The following is a 22,077-nucleotide window of genomic DNA, read 5'->3' as shown; positions in this document are numbered from 1 at the left end:
ATAGAAATATGCTCTTCACATTGTAAAATGTACAGAGAGTTCAACTTCTCTTCGGGCAACTTACTACTTGCTACAGCATTTAACATTAAGTTAAGACATAATTTTATTTCATTTTACTTTCACTATTTGGGCACTTGGTGTCATATTAACAAGACACGAAAGGCCAAAAGGCAGTGGCAGCCAAACGAGAAACAGAAATACTACCCTAAAGTATTTTTGCCAGTTAAAAGTTTAATAGGAAATTCAAAAGTTCATTGACTAGTGCCTCTTTGAAGTTACTGTGCCTAACAGCTGCAATTGCATCGCTATGTAAGTAGTATTTTGAAAGCTTCACTAAAAATATAAAACTTTATAGTGTAAGACCAACTGTAACACTAAATATTACCTGCCAATGATAAACTGCATCAACTTATAGGGTAGAGCACACATAGTGGAGCTACTGAATCATAAATGGAACATACACCAGGCTTCCTCAATAACCCCAAGAGAAGCTACTACTCACTGGAAAACTAGGTAAGCTTTAAGACTCAGAAAACAGTCCAACATTTCACACTCTCAGAATATGAGAGGACAAATACGCTCTTCCAAAGGTGTTGCCACATATGTTAAGTAGCAGGCATTCTCAATTTGTCCACGACACCTTTCCAAATAAACTACAAAGAAAAGGTACAGTAGGGGTGTTTTGAAACCTAATAAGCCTCCACAGATCTAAACGCAAGAATTGGGAAATTCTTTTACAGTTGTTTGAGGGAAAGGGGAAGAAAAAAAAAAAAAAAAAGAAATATTACAGAGAACTTCCTCCTTCGTTTCCCTCACTATCAGTTGGTGGTTTCCTCTAGTCATATCTATTCCTCAGGGACACTGTGCATGAGCCTCCCAGTGAAGTACTGAACAATATGACAAATGTCTTTCATACATCTGCAGAAGCAGCATGTGCAGAGTGCCTTGCTCTAGAATTTTCTTTATAGGCGAAGCATACACATCTGCAAGTAGAGGCAAACATACAGAATGATTAGTTATAGCAAAGCCGAAGAACCACACCTTGCCTTAGAGGAGAACATGATGAGCCACTTTCCCGTCAGCATATATTCCACCGTCTTTCATTCATCTTAAAGATTTGTCCTACCCACTATTAAGCAATATACCAACGTGGCAGAAACATCTTAGTCTATGAGCACAAGGGGCCACACGACATTACTATGCATCTCTTATTCCAGTCTTGCAATCAGCTGTACGTGATCCTCTACAGCCTGTGCTGTGTGCTGCTTGCCCTTCCACTCAGCTCCAGTACTGCAGAGGCAGGGGTCATGCCAGCCTGTACTTCCCCCCTCCTCTCTTCAGCCCCTTTTTGTGTCCCAGCAGCCCAGTACACTGCTAGCATATGATGTTAAAAAGTTGGAAGGGGAAAGGGTTGTGCTGGGACTGGCAGGTATCCCTGTAATGCTTTGTGCTGTAATCTCCATCCTCACAACCCAATCTTCAGTGAGACCAGTGAGAAGAATATTAGAGTGAGACCCAAAGCCATCTGAAATTTTAGTGATCTCCTACTGTCAAACTTCTTAGACAAAAGAACTTCTTTTGATATCGACATTGTATCTTTTCTTCCTTTTGCAGCATTTTAATTCCCCATCTAGAAAAAAAAGCATGCTTATCCAAAAGTCTGGAAATTTAAGTAATTTATTTTTAAACTTAATTGTTATTACTAAGCAAGACCAGCTTAGTAAGTTGTTTTCACAGCTACATATCACTGTATTCTGTTTTAGGAACCACTGATGTATCAAAGAAGCTCTGCTAGATGGCACATCCTTTGGATGCAGAAGAGTGCTCTCCCAAACCTTACCAACCAAGACCACAGTTATGTTGCTAGTCTTAAGTATTCATGACTGTCAGTAACAAGCAAAACAAAGTTACCAGAACTTTAAAGCCAATCTGGCACACCCTACCAGATTCTCCAAACGTTGCAAGAAAACAGACACCATACTTTGTGAAAGAGTTTTTCAGTAATTCTAAAGAAAAAAGGATCCCTCCCACTCCCAGTCTGCTGAGGACAACTTTTCCAAAACTCTTAACAAATCTACTAAAAGAAATGATTCATTGGTTTGATCCAAGTATGTAACTAGGCACCTCACAACACAGGGCCATGTCTGATATGATGCTGAAGAATTACACAGATAACATTATATATTATTAAAAAAACCCCAACCCACAACTCTGATCCATATTCTTCTTGAGGTTTTATGTATACAGTTCTTTTTAAACACATTAGAAATTGGTTTAAGTGACCCATACACAAAGAAACAGCAACTAAAACATGGGGAAATTTTAGATCTTAGCCACTTCCTATTTTGTAGTTGGCACACATAGATCTAACTGATGCGTATTAAATTTGCATTGATCAACTGTACCATGAAGAAAGAAAAATGCTTTCATTAACTCATGTCCACTTTTTCAAACTTGTACTTGTCCATTTAAATGGCATTTTAAAAGAGTACACACTCCTTGTTTTTGCTCATTGGAGTCTGTACTTAAAACAATGGTGAAAACCACTTTAGTGCATAAACATTGTTTTAATGCACAGATGCGACTGGAAAATCCTAGGTTCTTCAATTTAGTCTCTTATATAGTGAGCAAACACACTATAAATAGTCATCTATATATAAACATTTCAGATGTGTTTTTTCAAACCCTACCAATCACATATATTTACTAGTCCTAAAACTACAGCAAGTTTATAATAATTTAAACGGAGTTTATCCAGGTAGAAGTGCACATTTCAAAGGGATAACAAGTACTTGTTCCGTTCATTAAGTACTTCCCTTCACATTTCTAACTAATTCATTCATTAGTAGCTACGTCACTATGTACTTCCCTTTGGATCCCCAAAGCTCTATCTACCTTTAGCCCCAATTATTCCTTCATTTTCTGGTCAATTTTGTTCTCCTAAATGTTTTAAATAGATTGATTAAGCACATTAGTATCTTAAGACCAAATTCTATTAAAGTTATTCACACAAGTCCCCTTTCGCTCTGCAGGTCACTCATGCTATGAAGGGCCCAGAATCTGGCCCAATAAAAAAAATCTGGAAAAGTAAGAATCACTCCATCAGCCTGTTTAAAAAAAAAAACCAAAAACCCACACAATGTAACACAGACAACTTATCTCCACAAAACACACACATCAGTGATTGAGTTTCTGTGTGCGCAAAGCCAGACAGCAGCTTAGGTCGTGCATGTGATGCCAGCCTAAAAAAAAAAAAAATGTAGTCTGACAACTAAAGATAAACGTGACGCCTGTGCAAGACAGCTCAGGAACTTTTCCCAGCTTCAGCCACTGAGCTCGGACAGGGTTACTTCGCTGCAGGCGTGCTCGCCGAAAGGGCCCACCAGCAGCCCCCTCCTCGCTCGGGCAGGGGCACCCGCTCCCCTCGGTTTAAGGGCGGCAGCACTGAAACAGGGGCGGCAAGCGGGCTCCGGAGAGGCACCGTTAGGGCAGCTCCCTCCTGGCAGCCGCGGCTCCCGCTACCGCCCGAGGGGCTGCGCAGCCCTCCCGGGCCCGCTCCCTCCCCTCGCCTTCCCTCTTCGGTTCCTGAGGAGGGGAGGCGCGACGCCGGCCTTCTCCGCGGAGGAGCCGGGGCCAGGCCCCAGCCCCACCGCCCGCCAGGCCGGTGCCCCGGGCCCACGGCGGCTCCCGAGCCTCGGCCCGCAGAGCGGCGAGCCCAGGCCCGGCCCCGCCCCGCCGCCGGCCCGTTCCGGGTCCGCAGCCTATCAGCCTCGGCCACAACACCGAGCTCCGCCAACCGGGGCCGCTCCCGCAGCCGCCGCTCGCCTCCCTCCCCTCCCATCCCCCGCCGAGCAGGTGCCGGTGGAGCGGCCCCGGCCCGGCGAGGCGAGGCGAGGCGAAGGGCGGCAGCGTGGCGGGGCCGGGGGCCGCCAGCCGGCCCAAGGCACGTTCCCGGCGCGCACAAGCGGGGCGAGCGGCAGGACGCTGGCGGCCAGGAGGGAAGAGCCCCGAGGCCCGCCGGCCACCTCCACGCCGCCTAGTCCAGGCCGATGCTCTCCGACCGCGGCGGGACCACGGCGGGCCGGGCGGGAGAGCGGCGGGGAAGGGAAGGGCTGTGGGGAGCCGGTCGCTCACCAGGAGGAGGAGGAGGAGGAGGAGGCAGCCAGGGTCAGGCAGGAGCGGGAAGATGGCGGGTCTCATGGTAGATCGGGCGCCCGGGAGGGGGAGAAACGCGGCTCCCACTCTCCGCGGCAGCGGCGGCTCCTCACTTCCCCCGTCGCCAGGAAACACCCGGGCAAGTTCCACCGCGGGGCCCCGCGCTCCCCGCCTCCAGCCCCTCACTTCCGGGTTCCCGCGCTGCGCGGGGCACGCCGGGAACCGTAGTTTCCGCCGCCGCCACCGCCTGGCAGGGGCAGAGGCGATCCCAGAAGGCACCGGGGCTGCCCGCGCGCGAGCCGCGGCCCCGCCCCTCAGCGGCCGGGCGGGGCCTGGCGGCGGCGGCGGCGGCGGCGCAATGAGGAGGCGGGTGGGGTGGCGGTGAGTTGCGGGGCGCAGCTGCGGCGCCGGGGCGGGGAGGAGGGAGGGGAGGCCGGGGGGCGGCTGTCACCGCCCTTGGTGGCGGCGGTGGCTGCGGCACCGCAGCCTCTCCCGCTCTTGATCGGGCGCTGGGGCTCGTTTTCGGTGCGGGGGGCCCGCGGTTCCTCTCTCCGGGCGGCGGCGGGGGGGGGGGGGGGTCCCTCCAGCCCAGCCCAGCCCAGCCCAGCCCAGCCCAGCCCAGCCCAGCCCAGCCCAGCCCAGCCTCAGCGGTGGCGGGCGGCAGGCAGCTCGGTTGCCGAGGCGGGTGGCCTCAGTCGCCTCCGCTGGGCCCCGGCGGGTTGGGCAGCCCCGGCGGCTCCCGCAGAAAGCTGTCCACGTTTCGTTTGGTGTCGCTGGGTCCCGCCTTGGCCCTTCAGCCGCCGGGGCTGGGGAAAGGCTTTTGGCTGCAGGGAAGATGAGGGGTGTTTGGGTGCTGTGCGCACCGGGGGGGGGTGTCTCCGTTTCCTCGGAGCTGGGGAAGCAACTTTTGGTTTGCGGGGCGGGGGAAGGCAGCCTGTGTGAGGGGGCAGAGCGGCTGGTGGGAGGGTTGAGAAATTTCAGCTTGCTAATAGGGTTAAAGTGGAACACCATCACTCATTTTGACTCCTTGACGCTTCAACAGATTTGTGCTTTTTGTCACTTCCTGAGTTCTAAATACTGAAAAGGAAGAACGCCTAAAATGCGGTCCTTATCCTCTTCCAGCAAAACTTTGGACCTTACAGTATATATATGTTTTGAGACCTTGCAGAGCTGCCTCAAAAAGATCATGGGAAGCTGCACTTTGCGTTCTTCATGTTTCCAGTATGTACACAAGTGTAAGGAGTAAAACAGGGCATAACGCCGTTTAAAAGAAAATCTTTTATACCAGCTTTTTGCAAATTAAATTTGGCTTCAAAGAAAGCCTAACAGGCTCAGGCCTTATGTGTGACCCTGCAAAAATAATTTGGCCTGTCAGTTTCATGAGCTGAAAACACCAATATATACATGCAAATCATGTCTTTTTTTATGGTCTGAAGTTGGAACTTAACTTTTATCAGTTCTGCTATGTTTACCTGAAGAGCCTGTGCTCCTCAGTCTGTAGAATGAACGTCTTATTAATTCATTCACATTTGAAAAATACTTTGATATTTTTTCATAGCAGCTCATACTTCACTTGGAAACTTTATCAGTAAAATTTGATAGAGTGATCTTGTTTAAATTTTAACAACCTTGTGTTTTGCTGAATGGAACAATGATGTAATTCTGATTATCTGTGTAATGCAAAGAAGACTTATCATAGTATGGTATGAAATTTCACATACCTTGAAGAGCTCTTGGTGTCTGTGTGACTGTCCCTTCATTTCAGGTGACTCAACAAGGCTAATCTTTTTATACGTATTAGCTTAAAGAAGAAAAAGTGAATTATTTACTTGATTCCAATGATACAATGCATATTACAGATAATGTCAATTTTTTATAAGCAGATCTTGTAGTTAGTTCTTGATTTTTAATGTTGTTTTTCATCCCTTAGAAAGAAATGCCTCATTTTTTCTTAATGAGGATCTTTATCAAACAAGTCGTCGAGGTACCAATTAATCTGTTTGTTATATACATGAGAGAAATATCTGAGGAAAGTTACATATTTTCCTTTTATAGTTCCTCTTAATATTTGAGAATTTCTCTGATGCGGAATTAGCTCTTCCAATGGAGTTATGATACTGTACTGAGAATTGCTGTAAAGATAATTGGTTGCTTCTCTCACCTGTATGATTACTGACACTTTATGTAGTTGCGGCTCTTGTTTTCATCTGGAAATTCTCAACATCTTTCATTATTGATTCTCTTGTGTATGCAATCAGTTTTATGTAATTCTTGATGTAATTGGATACTTCTGGTCCTTTACTAAGTTCTCCAGTATTTGCTGAATTTTACACAGCTGCCCCTGGATGTTTTATATTAACTTGATTTCTTTATGGAAGAGTAAAATGTAAAGAAAATGGAGGAAAAGACATCGGTGATAGCTTTGGGGAATAAAACTAGTATCTCAAAATTCCAACAAGTGTAAAATTCCAATGGTGCATATAGGTCCACTTACTAATTTAGAGTCCTGATGTATCCTCTGTATCCAGAGAAAGCTTTTGAGGAAAAGATGGAGGCAAGTTAAAGACAAGCTGTAATCTTGTATGCCAAGTGCATGTTAAACTATGTAGCATGTGGGCCATCTCTGCAGCCTTTTCCCTTCTGTTTCTTTCCTCTCATTCAGACTGCAGTTGAGTGTTGTTGTTTCCTTCATATAGCAGGCAAATTTATATAGCTGTAGGAATAACCAAGGAGGAAAAAAAGTAATAGTTAATGTTGGGGGAGGCACTGCAACTCCTTGTGACACTCAGTTTCATGCTGTCCCTTTTGGTTCAGAAAGCATAAACCATACTGCTAGACTGGGAGGAATAGTTTAGCTTTGAATGAAACATATCAATTACGTGTCCTAAAAAGTGAAAAAAGCAGTTTTGTTGGAGGAGGAGGAGGAGAGGATACTTGGGAAGCAGAGAATGGTGCAAGTATTTTGAAATATGTGGATATTCTTTCTCCTCCTTAAAAGGAAACAATGATTGTAGCTGGTGCTGGGAACGTTTGAAGGGCTGTTACATTAAAATTAAAACAGTTGTGCTTTGTGTCTTGAAGTGTATTTGGGCTTGTTTGGGCTAGTGTAAGCTCTGTCCACCCTGTGCTGTCATGTATGCATCTGCATTTTCTTTGGCTTTCTTAAGCACCAAGTCAAGTTGAGCTTTTCTGTAATTTGTTGTGGTGTGTTATTGCACTGTTAGCCTGTCTTACATGGCTCTAAAAGTGAAAATGTTGTTAACCTCCTGTCACATTAGACTCTTTGAACTCCTTTCTGTTCTCTGCTCCTAGAAGTCAGCAAAACCATGAATCCATTAATGACACAGTTCTGATTATGGGAAGGATCACCTACTTATGTGGTGAAACAAGTGTGTCAAAAAAATGTTCGATGGCTTTTCTGAAACGTAGAGAGTTTCACCAAACTCAGTAAGGATGGAAGCATATATGAGTCCCAAGAGATATTGAATATCATCATTGTCATGTCATTCTGAGGTGCATGGAAGAAGAGGAGAGTGGTAGGATAGGATCATGTTGTTCTATAGATTTCAGATGACCAGAAGTGCCTCCAGAACTATTAATGAGAAAAAATACTTTCATAAAGTCATGTGAGGAGCTCATCCTCATGCTTCTGCACTAGCGTTCTCATCAGAGTGCACCATTGCTTATGTGGAAGCAAGTAACTATTGCGCTCGAATAACTGATCACTTCAGACAGGAACAAATGTTTGGTATTGGGAAGTTGGTTGTTGGGTAAGAGACTAGGGTGATTTCTGAAATAATTTTATGGGGGTGCCTGAAACAAAAGTTGGGTTTGGAGAAATTGCTTGCTTTATTAAAGTGTCATGAGCCATTGCATGTTTCCATAACACATGTTCTCTAAGGAGTGATAAAGTTAGGCAATACCTTATTTACTCCTGGTTCTGAAGTGACCAACAGACGGCAGAGGGAGATCTGTGAACACAAGCAAGGAAGTGTTCCAGTAGTGAGGAGTTCTAGTATATGTACTCAAGGAAACCAGCATCTTCTGCCTTTCTAGTCACACCGTTCCTAGCTTTTGTAGGGGAGAGAGGTTGGAGGTAAGGTGTTATATTTCTTAGGACATGATGAACCCACTTGCATGGCTCATGAAAACTCAACCAGACAGACTTCAGGAACAAAGTGTTCAGTGATGCAGTTAACTGTTGAATGAAGCGGCATAGCATGCACTTGGCTGTCTGAGGACAAGATGGAGAAGCAGCAATTTAGACACTAGTGTGTTAAAAGCTTTGTCTGCAGTTATCGTGTGGTGTACTTTAGACAATGTCTGAGTTATAGCTGAGTGTTTTCATGTAGAGTGGATGCAGTATATTGATGTGTTGTTGAGCAGGTTTGCACAACCACATGGTTCTGTAATTGTGCTTATTCCAGGGATGTGGTGTGAACTGATACCGTGATTGTGCAGATGTTCTTTGAGTAGCTGATTAGGTTCGCCATGAAGCTTCCTGTATTAATTTTCTTATCAGCTCTCCAAGGAAGTCGAGCTTGTGAAGAAGAGTCTGCAATTATATTAGAGTATTAAGTTGTATTTTATTTTATTTTTTTTGTTGGCAGGTAAAGGCCTTTACCTTTATTACTTCATGCTTAATATTTGCTGTAGAAATTTTCACTTCATTTTACATAAAAGTGAATGTTTTTCTGCTATTTTAATAACATTTCCACCCAACGTTGATATGCATCCATCTGCAGTTATCTTAATAACAACAGATGCTGTGCAGCAATATATCAAATTTATAGAACAAATAAACCAAAGATGGTTGAAAATAACAAATGAAGCAAAATAGCTTCCTCTTGCAGTTTTCCAAGTGTACTATGATGTAAATGTGGGACATGAAAAAATGAGTATATTTAAATTAACACGGAACAGAAGATGAGGTGAAAAATTCCCAGAATTCAGTAGATAGCCTCAGCGATACCTCCTCTTTTTTTTCTGGTGTGTACAATTAGTGTTTACTCACCTCAGTTTGTTTTCCATTCCAAATGTGAAGTGTGGTAAGAATTGAAAGTAGAAATTCAAATGTTTGATACTTTTGGAGAAAATAAACAAGTTTTCAACTGTGCAGGACCTTCTTCATTTCTGAAATAGTGTGTAGACCTGAGCTGATCATTATGAAGATCTTGAGGAAGTGGTAGTTCAGTGAAGGTAGCAGTTCTGTTTCAGAAGAGGCTAGGAAGGCAACCGTAGGTAGGTATGATTTAAGGAAGAAACAGAGAAGAAAGAAGAGAATGCCATTATACCACTGCATAAATCTGTGTTTTGCCCACATCTTGAATAACTAGTGGAGTTTTCTTTCCATCTCAAAAAGGTTAGAACAGAACTGTGAAAAGGTCCAAATAAGGGCAATTAAAATGGTCATGCATACAGAAAAGCTGCTGCCTGGGTAACAGCTAAGTAAGCTATGACTCTTTCAGCTAGAGGAAGATATGATTGGGAAGGATATGTTAAAAATCTGTGGAATAATTTTTGATGGATAAGAATCATTTATTTAATGTCCCTTCCAGGACAAGGATTAAGGGCCCTCAGATGGCAAGAGCCAGGACAAGACAGATGAAGGCAAGCGGTTTGTCCATACGGTGTTTGGTTGTGGTGTGGAACTCCTTGCCAATGGATGCTGTGGATGCTATAAGTTTACCTGATCTTAAGAGGAGACTGGATACGTTTACAGTAAAGAAATTAATTGAAAAAAATAAGAATTTGCAGAGTACTAAATACACAGAAACCAAGTTGACTTCAGGAAGTGTTTGAACTAGAAATAAGTGTAGGTTGGGAGAGTATTTGGAAGAGGGGGACAAAATCATATTCATATATAGAGAATCATAGAATGGTTTGGGTTGGAAGGGACCTTTAAAGGGCATCCAGTCCAACCCCTCTGCAATAAGCAGGGACATCTTCAACTAGATCAGGGTGCTCAGAGCCCCATCCAACCTGACCTGCAATGTTGCCAGGGATGGGGTATCTGCCACCTCTCTCTGGGCAACCTGTTCAGTGTTTTCACCACCTTCATTGCAAAAAAAATCTTCTTTGTATCTAGTTTAAATCTACCCTCTTTTAGTTCAAAACCGTTACCCCTTGTCCTGTCGCAACAGGCCTGGCTAAAAACTTTGTCCCCATCTTTCTTATAGGCCCCCTTTAAATACTGAAAGGCCGCAATAAGGTCTCCTCGCAGCCTTCTCTTCTCCAGGCTGAACAACCCCAACTCTCTCAGCCTGGCCTCATAGGAGAGGTGCTCCAGCCCTCGGATCATTTTGGTGGCCCTCCTCTGGACCCACTCCAACAGGTCCATGTCCTTCTTGTGCTGAGGGCCCCAGAGCTGGACGCAGTGCTCCAGGTGGGGTCTCACCAGAGCAGAGTAGAGGGGCAGAATCCCCTCCCTCGACCTGCTGGCCACGCTTCTTTTGATGCAGCCCAGGATACGGTTGGCTTTCTGGGCTGCAAGCACACATTGTTGGCTCATGTCCAGCTTTTCATCTACCAGTACCCCCAAGTCCTTCTCCGCAGGGCTGCTCTCAATCCCTTCATCCCCCAGCCTGTATTGATATCGGGGGTTGCCCCATCCCAGGTGCAGGACCTTGCACTTGGCCTTGTTGAACCTCATGAGGTTCACACGGGCCCACTTGTGGATCTTGTCCAGGTCCTTCTGGATGGCATCCTGTCCCTCAGGCTTGTCAATTTTTAATTGATATATATATATATGCTCTGTTCTTTGGCATATACCATTGGCCAGTTTGAGACAGGCTTTAGAACCAGACTCCTGGTCTGTTTCATTGTGGATTTTCCTACACACACATTTTCCCACTTCTGTTCAGGTTTGGAGAACACTTATGATCTAGAAAGCTGATCTGATTGCTTCAGTTATGCCAGTTCATCAAATACAAGATACTACTTCAACTTATAAACCTTGTCCTGCATATGTCCATAGGCCATCACGGTAAAATACAACCAGATAGCTAGTACTGGATGAATATATCAAGTTGATACTTGGTAACAAACTTCATTGGTTACTGAATTGAAGCATGCATGCCAACACTCTGAGGAACAGTCTGTTGGATTTGTATATAAACACTATCCTATTTGCAGACTTCTGCAAAGCTTATTGACTGAAATTTATGTTGAAGGCAATGAAACTATAATATATATATATGTGTGTGTATATCTTTTTAATGTAGGTTTTTTCTGGTTGAATCTTGGCTAGAGGTAGATTTAATCCAGGAAATAAGAAACGTGTTTGCTGTTTTCTGTTTTTAACAGAACAGTTTATTCTCTTTAGCATTGTTTGAATCATTTTAATGACTCATGATAAAATTCATTCTATTTTATTGTTTTTTTTCTAGAACTGAGTTCCTACAAAAAATGTTGGTGGTGCAGATCTGACCTATGGTAATACCTTGAAAGAGTATGAATATTTCAGCAAACTGCCTTTTCAGTGGTTCCTCATTAGCATCTGAAGTGCATGCTGCTGCTGTTAATGGAGATAAGAGTACCCTCCAAAAGCTAATAGCAGGTAAATGTTTTCAGTGTAGATGCATTTTGATTACTTCAGAACTGCAGCTTTTTGGTTTTGACTTACTGCTCTGATCTTTAAGATATGTTTTCATTTCTTGATGATATGCATTACTAGGATAAATGTAGTCCTGAAAATAGGACTGATTCTTCTTACTTTTTATTTTCTGTTGCCTTTGGTACTTCTGTGTGAAGTAAACCAGAAAATTGGTAAGTGATACAACCAGAAGAGTTATGCAGAACTCCTGTTTCAGGGAATTTGAAATTCTGGAGAAGTGCTTTGGGCTGAAATGTTTTGGCCCCAAATTCTTATTTTTTGAGTCATTGCTTTTGTGGGAAATTTGATAAACTTGTTTTTTCAGATCATTTATTATAGTTAATGAAGTCATGTCACAGTATAGTATTTGGGGACAAAATGAGCCAGCCCTGTTTGTTACTTTGATTCTGATACGCTAACGATGTTTCTCAAGACAAATTAAATGGAAGGAGAGAGTCTGGTCCTATTGAAGCTGAACTAAAGAAAAAAAATCCCAGCCAGTAAAAAGCCCAGGATTGCACCTTCCCTCTCTGTCCAAGAACTGTGTGGCATTCCAAGTTAGTAGTTTTCAAAAGCAGTATGTGTTCTGTGTTTCAAAAACAATCTTACATACATTTGGAAGGCTGTCATATGATAGGTGAAGACTGATTTTCAGAGTTTCTGATTAAATGCAATTCCAGCTGATACTGTGGAAGTCTTATTTGCTCAGTGTTTTTTGAAAATCCCATTCCTGGAGCTTGGTGAGGGTGAAGAACTGTGAAACAATAAGAAACTTAGTCTGTATTTATGCCGCTGTCAGTTTTAATGGCTGTATAGGATTTAATGGTAATCACATTAAACCAACCGTCAAGTTTCTTCATGTATCTTCTGCTGACCTATGTTGAAGACAAGGTAGTAAGCTATGTGGATCTATTGTCTTAAGCTGTATAGAAAGCAGTAAATCGTTCTTCTTTACAAGGTATATCTAACTCAAAAGATAATTAGAAGTTATTTAACTCAAATAGGAGAAAAAGTTTGAGGGAACTGACTTTATAGAAGCTCTACTGATTGAAACAAGTATTTTTTGTTGGGCCTTCAGCTTTGTCATATGATGGCTCAAACACACACTGATTGCATTTAATGCTATCTGGTCACCTTTTGTAGAACATTTTATAAACAACATATGAGCAGTTAATATGCAGATGCTTCTAGAAATCTGTGGGATGCAGCTACAAAGTAGCTTTAAATACCAAGTTTTTTTTTTTAAGTTCTCTGCCTGCATATGGAAGGGGGAAAAAAGTCTGAGCTGTCAAATCCTGGCTAACAATTAGAAGTGACAACAAAGAGTTTTTGTTGACTTCAGTATGTTTTTGCTAATCTCAGCAGCCAGAAGATGTATTTTGAAAACACAAGGGAACAAGTACTTCTGTGTTGCTGGTACACCTTGTCAAATATACCACAAAAAAGCCATTAGAACCAGACATGGAAATCACTGTTCTTTTAATGGCAATCATGCAGCAACAAAATAAAAATGCTGTATGTTATTTTTACATGGGAGAAAAAACTGCATAATCCTTGCAGCCTTTGCTATAATAGCAAAATTTGCAAAATAGCAAAGCTTTTCTGCTTTGTCGTGTTTTGACAGGATATGACACAGACCTTACTTTTGCCAGGACAGGACCAAAAAAAGGAGTATTGCCTAGCAGAAGAAGAATGCATCAGAGTAATATTTTTAGCTGTTTACCAGGCACTGTTGAAAGTATAACTTGATGCCAGAAGTAAATTGAGCAATTGGTGTTATTCACTGAACTTCATGACTGCACTTAGCAGCAGCATCTAATTCAGGACCGTACTTCAGCATTATGTGTGCATATGCTGGATTGCTTAACAACATTTTCCTAACACAGCCAAGCTTTGCATCTTGATTATGTGGCTAGCAGTATATGCAGCAACATAAAGTCTGGCTTTCTCTTTCTTTTAGGGAGGGCTTTTTACCCCTAAATCGATTATTATTTTCCTCTCTGAGTTTTCCCTATTCAGTTATTGACATAGGAGGGGCATAGAGGCTCGTTAAACAGTCTCTTAGAGCCGTCCCTCTAACCTGTTTGGTGATTATTCCTTTTCCCATCAGTAGCTTGATGGAGCATGCATGACTGTATACAAACATATGCATTGTGTTTGCATATAATTCATGAGTATGGACACATGTGTAATCCACTGCCCAATAGCCTGTGATTTTAAAGGAACAGGTGTTTGAAATAATATAGTGTGTTCTGGATACTGTGTTCCTTTTGACATCCCGTACCAATCAGAGGCATAAATAGACAGAATCAAAGGTAAGTAGAAAATTTATATAGAGAAAGAGGGCTTTGGAACAAAGAGTCCCTTTATGTTAACCACAACTGATGCTTCATTACAGGACTTTCTAAACAGCCTGTGGGTTAAATACCATCAAGCACAGTACATGCCAAGTGTTTATTGTATAACCAATGCTCTGACAAAAGTGTGCTCATTGTTTGCATTGCATGCATTGCTTAGTACTGTATCACATTGTTTCAGAATTGTATGGTCTCAGGCTTTGGGGAATACTCACAGTATTTTCTTTTCTATGTTTTATACAACACTGAACATGTCTTTAATTAACAGTTCTTCAGTGTTAAAACCCATCTGTATGATTTTAATCCTAGGCAAAAAGAGAGCAAAATTTAATTTTGTGTTTGGAGGATCAATTTGCATTTACGGCATTTATGTAGATTTTCAGGAAGATGCAATTGTTTTAATTGTTTATTAGAACACAACAATGTGTATAATAGTCTTTATACTGAAGTGTCCCTTCAGTCCAACTCCTCATTCTAAAACCCTTATCGTATATTGCTCGCATACAAGTGCTTCTAAAACTCTGATACAATGTTTCATTGTAAATGTTAACTATAAATTCTGGGTTGCAAATATGCAGTTGCATGTTTTTGATTCTCTGCTTCTCTCTTCCATGTTCTTCAATGTGGGAGGTTGAATAAAACTCAAATCGGATATTACAAAAGGCAAGATTCTTGCAAGTAACAAGAGATGGTCTGCCTTTTAATAATTAAGCAGAATTCATGTCCTCCTGCACTTTATGCTCTTCTGGTTTGAAAAATGCATAGAAATGTTAGAGTCTGATGTGACTGCTTGCACAGGCTGTGAAGAAGTGATGAGATAGGAATATGAGAGTTAAATTTTGGAATTGGGCCACTTGATTCTGTGGTGTTCGTGACCTCCATTGGCAACAAGCTTATGAAATGCGTAATCTGGGTGGGGTGAGGATGTTGATCCTGAAAGGGGATCAAACAAATTTCCTTTCTTAGGCACGTATGTGGAAGAGAATTTCATTTTGCCATGGCACATTTTAGATACACCAATATGTGAATGTTTAGAAGGCTACCTGTGCTTTCTTGGTTGCAGAAAATAACAATTTACTGCAACTGTGAGGTCCACAAGGTGCTGTGGTTAGCGCATTTCATGAAGTTAGTCCTGCTTAGCACCTGATGGTGGTATAGTCCTTGTCCTGTCTCTTACCCTGAGCATAGAGACACTCTTTCAGGGAAATGCCCACAGAACCTTAACCATTCTAGGGGCCTTACAGAGTCTTGTAAGCAAATGAAATAATAACAAAAAGAAACCTACTGTTAGCGGAAGATAGTTTCTTTCCCTTAAAAAAATCAGTGCAGCAGCTTCAGGCAAATCGCTGGCATCAAGTTTTGGAGGTCTTGCTCATTTTTCACTCAGACTGTCTGCAGTCATGGAAACTCTTTGTCATCAGTTACATCACTCTTTGGGAGCTGTACATGAAATTAGAAGTTTGTTGCTCTATTTAGTTGGGTTGTACTTGAGCTTTATGCTATTTTTGCTCATCTTGACCTTACCCATTTCTTTCTTTTAGTTCTCTACATTCTTATATTTTTTTAATAATTTGTTAGAGGCATAAAAATTAGTCATAAAACTAGTGGATTGTCAAGGTGAGGGGGCAGTCAGAGAAGACAAAGCCATGGGTGAAGAACAAAAAAAATGTTCCTATATCTGTATTCACAGAAGAGCTTGGAAAGGTTCCTGAACTGTTTTTTACAGAGCAGAAAGAGTTTTCTCAGTGCAAATCCCAATTTGTGAGCAAGAGAAGGTGTTACAAAATGAATCATGAGAACAACATGGTATTCACTCAACGGTTTTAAAGGAACTTGGAAATTAAGTCAGTGAGCAAATGATTGCTCTAACTGGCAATATCCTGCTTAAAAGTGGTTTTTGTGAGAGGCTTGGTTGGTAGGGAACGAATTTTAATCCTTGATATTCCCCTTGATTCACATTTAATCTGCTTGACTCTTCTGCTGGGTGAATCAATAGAAATTATAATTGAGAATACTATTACTGGATATGTAGATAAGTATAATAAGCTGGGGGAGACTGAAGATTGTGTTTGTAAAGGAGAAGTATGCCTCTGCTGGAGTTCTTTCGAAGCATCAATGATCATGCAAACGAGAATATTTAAAGAGAAAAATTAACTTACCTGTTAAAATTCAGTGTTCCTTGAATAATTGTAGACGATGTTGCTACATGGGAGATGTATTTAGAGTTGGGATGTGTAGGATAGTCAATACCCATGAATTTATAGGTGCTAGTTTCTTTGTGGTGACATAATAGAAATACAAAACTTTATAGTGGAACATGCATACTGGTTTGGGGGTTGGTGGGGTGTTTGGGTTTTTTTTGACTGTGAATAGGAATACAATGTTTTGATTTTTTTATAGGACCTCAAACTTCTTATTTAGCTTAATTGCTGCCTTATTAACTGTATCAATTCAAGAAAGCTTGAGAAGTATTTCGGTACTTTCTATGTTGTAAGGCACTATGAAATAAATAATGGTATTGATGTAATATTGACTTGTTTATGCTTTTTAAATAAACATTGCTGTGAGTAGGCTTCAAAGCTTGTTTTAGTTACAGTGTTCACAGGTTGCAGAAGGACTATTTGGTTTACTTGCTGTTGATATTTTTTAAAGTAAACTTTGCAGCCAAGACCTATATAACTATTTAAAAATCATTTATAATTATGCCGCTGCAGAATGGTACTGGTGGTAGGTGTATTTGTGGAACTAATGTTTTCTGAATGTACTTTTTTCTGTAAATATATTTTGAAATGTCCTATAAATGTCAGTAAAAACAGGGTAAAAAATAGTAGCTTTGGGTTTATCTTATACCCCATTATTTTGATCACTCTGTTAATTTATAATGAGAAAATACTACTTTCAATTAAAGTACTCTTTTAATAAAAAAGTACTACTTTTAGATTCTCATAGACATAATTGTTTCACATGATTTTTTAATTTTTTTTTTTTTAGGAAACTCTGAGCTGAAAGATAAAGAGGACCAGTTTGGAAGAACTCCACTTATGTACTGCGTATTGGCTGACAGGCTGGACTGTGCAGAGGCATTGCTGAAGGCTGGAGCCGATGTTAATAGAGCAGATCGTAGCCGAAGAACTGCTCTCCATCTTGCTGCACAAAAGGTAATTACATTAAAAGTGCTCTGCTGTTGCATAAACTTGCGGCATTCACAACAGGTATAAAGGAGATTTTATTGTATTGAGTAAGCATGTTGTATCTTTAGAAACTTGCACTATTTTAGAGGCAAATAATGCTATGAGTTTTTTAAAAACTTGGCCCATCCCAAAGTAAGACTTTGGAGAGTTATTTTTTATTTTTTAATGTTTTTACTCAGTGTATTTGTAGCTGTCTGCAGAAACAGTATAATTCATTGCTGGTTTAAGATGTACTTTCTAGGAAAAATAGTCCTTGTCTATTTTGGGATAGCCAGTTCTAAGTAAAGACTAAATTTTATACACTCTGATACCCCTTAGGACGTTACCATTAATTTCAGTGGATGTAAGGCCATATACTGCTAACTAGTAATGCCGTGTCTGAGAATTTCAAGGATATGGAATACCAAATCATTTCCAGAACTAGGAGGGAAATGCATTACTGTCTGTTTTTTCTTCTACACTTTCAGTCTATAATGTTGTCCAATGATGTTGTCCCACTGAAGAGGTGCTAAAGGAGGTATTCAACAATAGAATAAAAAGTAGTTTAAAGTGTAACTTCAGAGCTGACATAAATTTTGAGTGTGTGTAGAGCTGGGGGAAGTGTCTACAGTTACAGGAGAATGAGCAAACTGCTGACAGGAGAAGAAGGAAAAAAAAAAAGGTGGGTTGGCTAGCTAACCAAGAAGGTTGAGTTCATAAACTATGAAAAAGACTCCACAGAGAAGATTAAAAACTCAAACTGAAAGGAACAGCTTTTTATTACTATTTTACCTTTTATAGTATGTTTAAAACTGTAACTGCTCAAGAGTTAAAGTTGTTTTGGCTATCTAAGCTGTGTCTTTTGTACCAGTTAGAGTGCCTGCCATGATTCTTGTAGCAAACCATTTCTATTTATTAGATAACTTGTCCCCTGTTCATAATCTTTCACATTGTTCAGATGTTTTATATACTTTTTAATGTACTTTGTGTTTTATTTTGTTTTATTTAATTAGGTTTACATTAAGATAGCTCTAGTATGGTCACAGTATTTAGTAAGGAGGGATATATGCAACTGAATAGAGAACCATTTGGGAAGATTATAAGATAACATTGTTCAATTGCACTTGCTTGGGAGTCCAGAAGGACTGCGTGGTCTGTGCTACTGCATCCCTTATTGGGAATTAAGTGTTCATTTAATATTTTAAATTTACGAATTCCTTACGTAAAAATGTTAACTATTAAAAACTAGCGTGAATGCATTCTTGAAATGTGTACAGTAATGCACTACATTACTTGACTACTATTGTAATTAGTTACAGTAGGTTATAGCTGAGTTATTAATTCATCTGTTTGTTTACATACCACAACACCCTGATGAAATATTTCAGTCGTCATCATAACCTTGTCTCTAGTGTACCAGGGTTAACTCCATATTTCTAAGTGACCAGCTTACTCTGAATGTTGTTGTTTCAAAGATAGGTATTTCATAAACTAACAATGTCAGAGACTTAAAAAATTGCTGTAAGATACTATACTTGCTTGGTGTTCATATAGGCTTTAGATTTTATGACCTGATAGGCACATGAACATTTTAATCATATTAAAAACTTAATTCTAAAAATTACGTTTTCCCCAGTTTTTTAAAATACATTTTAGCATATTAAAACAACATAAATTCTTGTTTAAACCTCTGTCTGTGTCTTCATATTGTGGATATTTGTTCTGCAGCTATTCAAGGCAAGAGATATTTTGCCTTGGCATAATATCCATTAACTGCATGTGCTCTCCATTTCCCTTATGTCTTGCTGCAATCATGAAAGGGCAGTTTGTACCATGTGATACTTGGACCATCTTAGATGTGTTTTCAGTTGACACCGCAGTTGGAAAAAAAGGTACTGTCTTTACCTCATGCTGTTATAGCAGAAGATTTTATGCAGTCACCTACTTATTGTGTGATGTACTAGATAGATGTGATTCACCCCATAGCCACGTAAGTGCTTGTGCCATCATAGTGCTGGGGTAGCAAAAAGTGGTCAGGAGACAGCCCTTGCAGCTGCTTTGCATTTGGCTGATTGCTTAGCTGTCCTGTAAAACTGCATTCTGTGCCTTCTGAGCAGTTACTCACTATCGATGTCAGCTTACAAAATCAACATTTCATGTGTGTGAAATTTGTCTTCAGTGTTTCCTTATTAACATTTTAAGATATGAATTTCTATCATGAATACCTTCTGCAAAATATATAATTCAAAATTTAAACCAAGTTCATGTTCCATGCCGTTTTGGCTGTTTAAATAATGTTTTACATTCTTCTTACTCCTCTCTGATACTTTTGGTTTATGTTCTCCTCTAACGTAAGGGCTAATTTTTTTTTCCCCCCCAAAGTAAAAAAATTTTTCCTCTGTAACCAATACTGGAAGTTGACTTTCAGAGAGAAAAAGAAAAATGCTGTGAGATAACCCATTTCCAAAGTTTTATTGTCAGTGTTGGTTAATCATGAATCTATTTATTTACCAGGGCCACTTTATAGTTTTTTTGTGTTCAAGCTTGTGAGTCAGTCAGTCACTGTCCTGCACTTCTTCAGAACAGGTTTACATGACTTTCTAAATCTCTATTCATTTGTAGTCACAGAATGACAGTGCTTGGAGATTTCAGATTCCTAAATTGCACTTGAGTTACATCCTAATTTTCATTTTCTTTGGAGAGAGAAGTTAAGGTTAATGCAGAGACCTTTACATGCAACCAGTGAAGAGGCAGGAAAGGGAAGACATCTTTCCACACACATGTTCTCAGCTAAAGCAGATGGATGTAAAATGCAGTTAGGTTTCCTCAGTAGGAACCTTCCTCTCTAGGTACTAGAATTACTTTTGCCATTTTTTTGCAGTCTCTTGGGAGTGCTTTTGGAACACCTTACTCATCAGATTGCAGCAGACATCCTGAGGGCTAGAGCTGGTTGCCAGAATATTTGAGTCTCTTTAGGTTATCATTCTACAGGCTTCCTTTACATGTCTGTTACAGGTGTTCATCTGAAACAGTCTTGCAGTTGATTTGACAAAAAATGGTCTCTGCTCTATTTGGGAGCGACAGAACTGTCTCAGAGGCAAAGAGTTAGTGAGAAGATACTCTTTTAATGCCAAACAGAAAGAATGATTTAGCCATCTTGGACAGAAGGAATCTGAATGTCTTCCTTCATGTGTTTAGTTTCAAGATGGTGACTCTCCCATTAGTAATCCTGGTTATTGAAAGAAAAATTGCTTTCATTCTCTGCATGATGCTTTTTGCCATTTGTCTGTCAGAGAATCTTGCAATACTTCTTTCTCTCGGTATCAGCTAAAACTACAGCCAATGTAAGGTTCTTTCCTTTCTTTTCTCTCCAGCATCAAATAACTGTGCTAATGTATTGGTAGAAATGCCTGCTCACTTGAGATGAAGCTATTCCTGTCTTTCTGTCTGGAGACTTCACTGAACAACTAGCTAACTAAAAGGACTGCCAGTTCATGTCTTTGGGTCCTAGTAAAATGTTTGCATGGGGTTTTTTTTTATCCCTGTTATAGAACAAACATTCAGAAATGTGGCATAGCCCTGAATTCAATCATAAATCATTAGTAATAAGAAAAATGAATTAGGACTCTTAATTGTCTTTCTTCTCTAGGATGGATTTCTGGTTGGATAGGACTTAAATGAACAGCTGTAACATCATTCCATTAACACTTACATAACTAGCTTCTAACTATACCTGCATGATTTACACACCTGCCTATAACTGGTGAGTGTGTATACATATACATATGTACATACCAGCTCTCTGTTATATTTTAGGTTTATTTTTAACTTCCACCTTTCTGCAAGTTTTATACGTCCAGCTATTGTCTGCAGAGGAACGGACAACTTTTGCTCCTCGTCATGTTTGTTATTACTGTTGCATAAGGATTTTACTTAGTAAAAGCATTTCTTTCAGTCTTCCAAAATGCTAGCAGTTGCATCCAGTGATCAAAATTCAAATTCTCATTAGTTGATAATACAGAGATTCTTCCTAAATTACAGGTAAAAATTACAGAATTACCCATATGGCCACACAAAACATTATCCAATATGATAGAGAGCCTCACAGTACTTCCTTAATCCTTCATCTTTTCCTAATGGCATTTCTAGCTCCTTTTTAAATAGTTACTCTATTATTTGCAGTTATGTAGGTGATCTCTTCCTAGGTATTCTGGTGCACTCAAGTGCTTTTGCTTCTTGTCCCACCAGTGTCCTAGAAGACATCTTTCAGAACAGTGAGTTGTCAAAAATAGCTCTGTTTTGCTTTGGGTATCAATAAACAGTATCAAAATTTCTGCAGTTGGTATAAATGCTGTTCATAGTCTCTATCAAAAATATTTCTGATAGTATAGCTAGGCATACTGACCCATGCTATTCCATGTTCTTTCAGTTCCAAGCTAAAAAGCGAAGGTGATATGATGGTTTCAGTAACCCTGTCTAATACAGTTTTAATATCTAGGTCATCTTTACCAATTAATGAGGAAACTGAGGTCTCAGAACTCAAAGTCGCTATGTCATCCTTGTCTTGCTGTGATTTGTCCAAATGGCTTTTGTCACTGGAGCATCTCTATAAAGCAATAGTTACCTGGAAAGATGTATCAGCTTCTCAACAAAGGGTTCTTGCAATGTCTCTGTCTCAGACTACATTAATGTCATTCTGGAAGTAAGAGGTGGGATATTCTCTTACTTATTGGTCTGCCTAGCCACCTTTCTTTGATAGCAGATTAAGTGTAAGTGTTCTCACACCTGAAGTTAATAAGGT

The 22,077-nt window shown here is 40.5% G+C and overlaps 2 protein-coding genes across 3 annotated transcripts in view; one reads left to right on the top strand and one right to left on the bottom strand.

Moving 5' to 3' along the window:
• ERP44 (endoplasmic reticulum protein 44) overlaps positions 1 to 4,258 on the bottom strand; it is a 55,446-nt gene extending 51,188 nt beyond the window's left edge. For both annotated transcript variants that reach the window (XM_075705191.1, XM_075705192.1), the window contains exon 1: positions 4,135 to 4,258. In XM_075705191.1, the coding sequence (XP_075561306.1) occupies positions 4,135 to 4,200 (66 nt within the window). In that variant the 5' untranslated portion in view covers positions 4,201 to 4,258. The remainder of the gene's footprint in view (positions 1 to 4,134) is intronic.
• A 7,328-nt stretch (positions 4,259 to 11,586) lies between these two features.
• Positions 11,587 to 22,077, top strand: part of INVS (inversin) — a 103,771-nt gene continuing 93,280 nt past the window's right edge. Inside the window, exons 1-2 of the mRNA XM_075728337.1 lie at positions 11,587 to 11,713; positions 17,098 to 17,264. Coding sequence (XP_075584452.1) covers positions 11,608 to 11,713; positions 17,098 to 17,264 — 273 coding nt within the window. The 5' untranslated portion in view covers positions 11,587 to 11,607. The remainder of the gene's footprint in view (positions 11,714 to 17,097; positions 17,265 to 22,077) is intronic.

This window comes from Pelecanus crispus, chromosome 2 (assembly GCF_030463565.1).
Source record: "Pelecanus crispus isolate bPelCri1 chromosome 2, bPelCri1.pri, whole genome shotgun sequence".
NCBI classification, from domain to species: Eukaryota; Metazoa; Chordata; class Aves; order Pelecaniformes; family Pelecanidae; genus Pelecanus; species Pelecanus crispus.
Note: the sequence above shows the minus strand (reverse complement) of the source record. Positions and strands in the feature narration are given on the sequence as shown.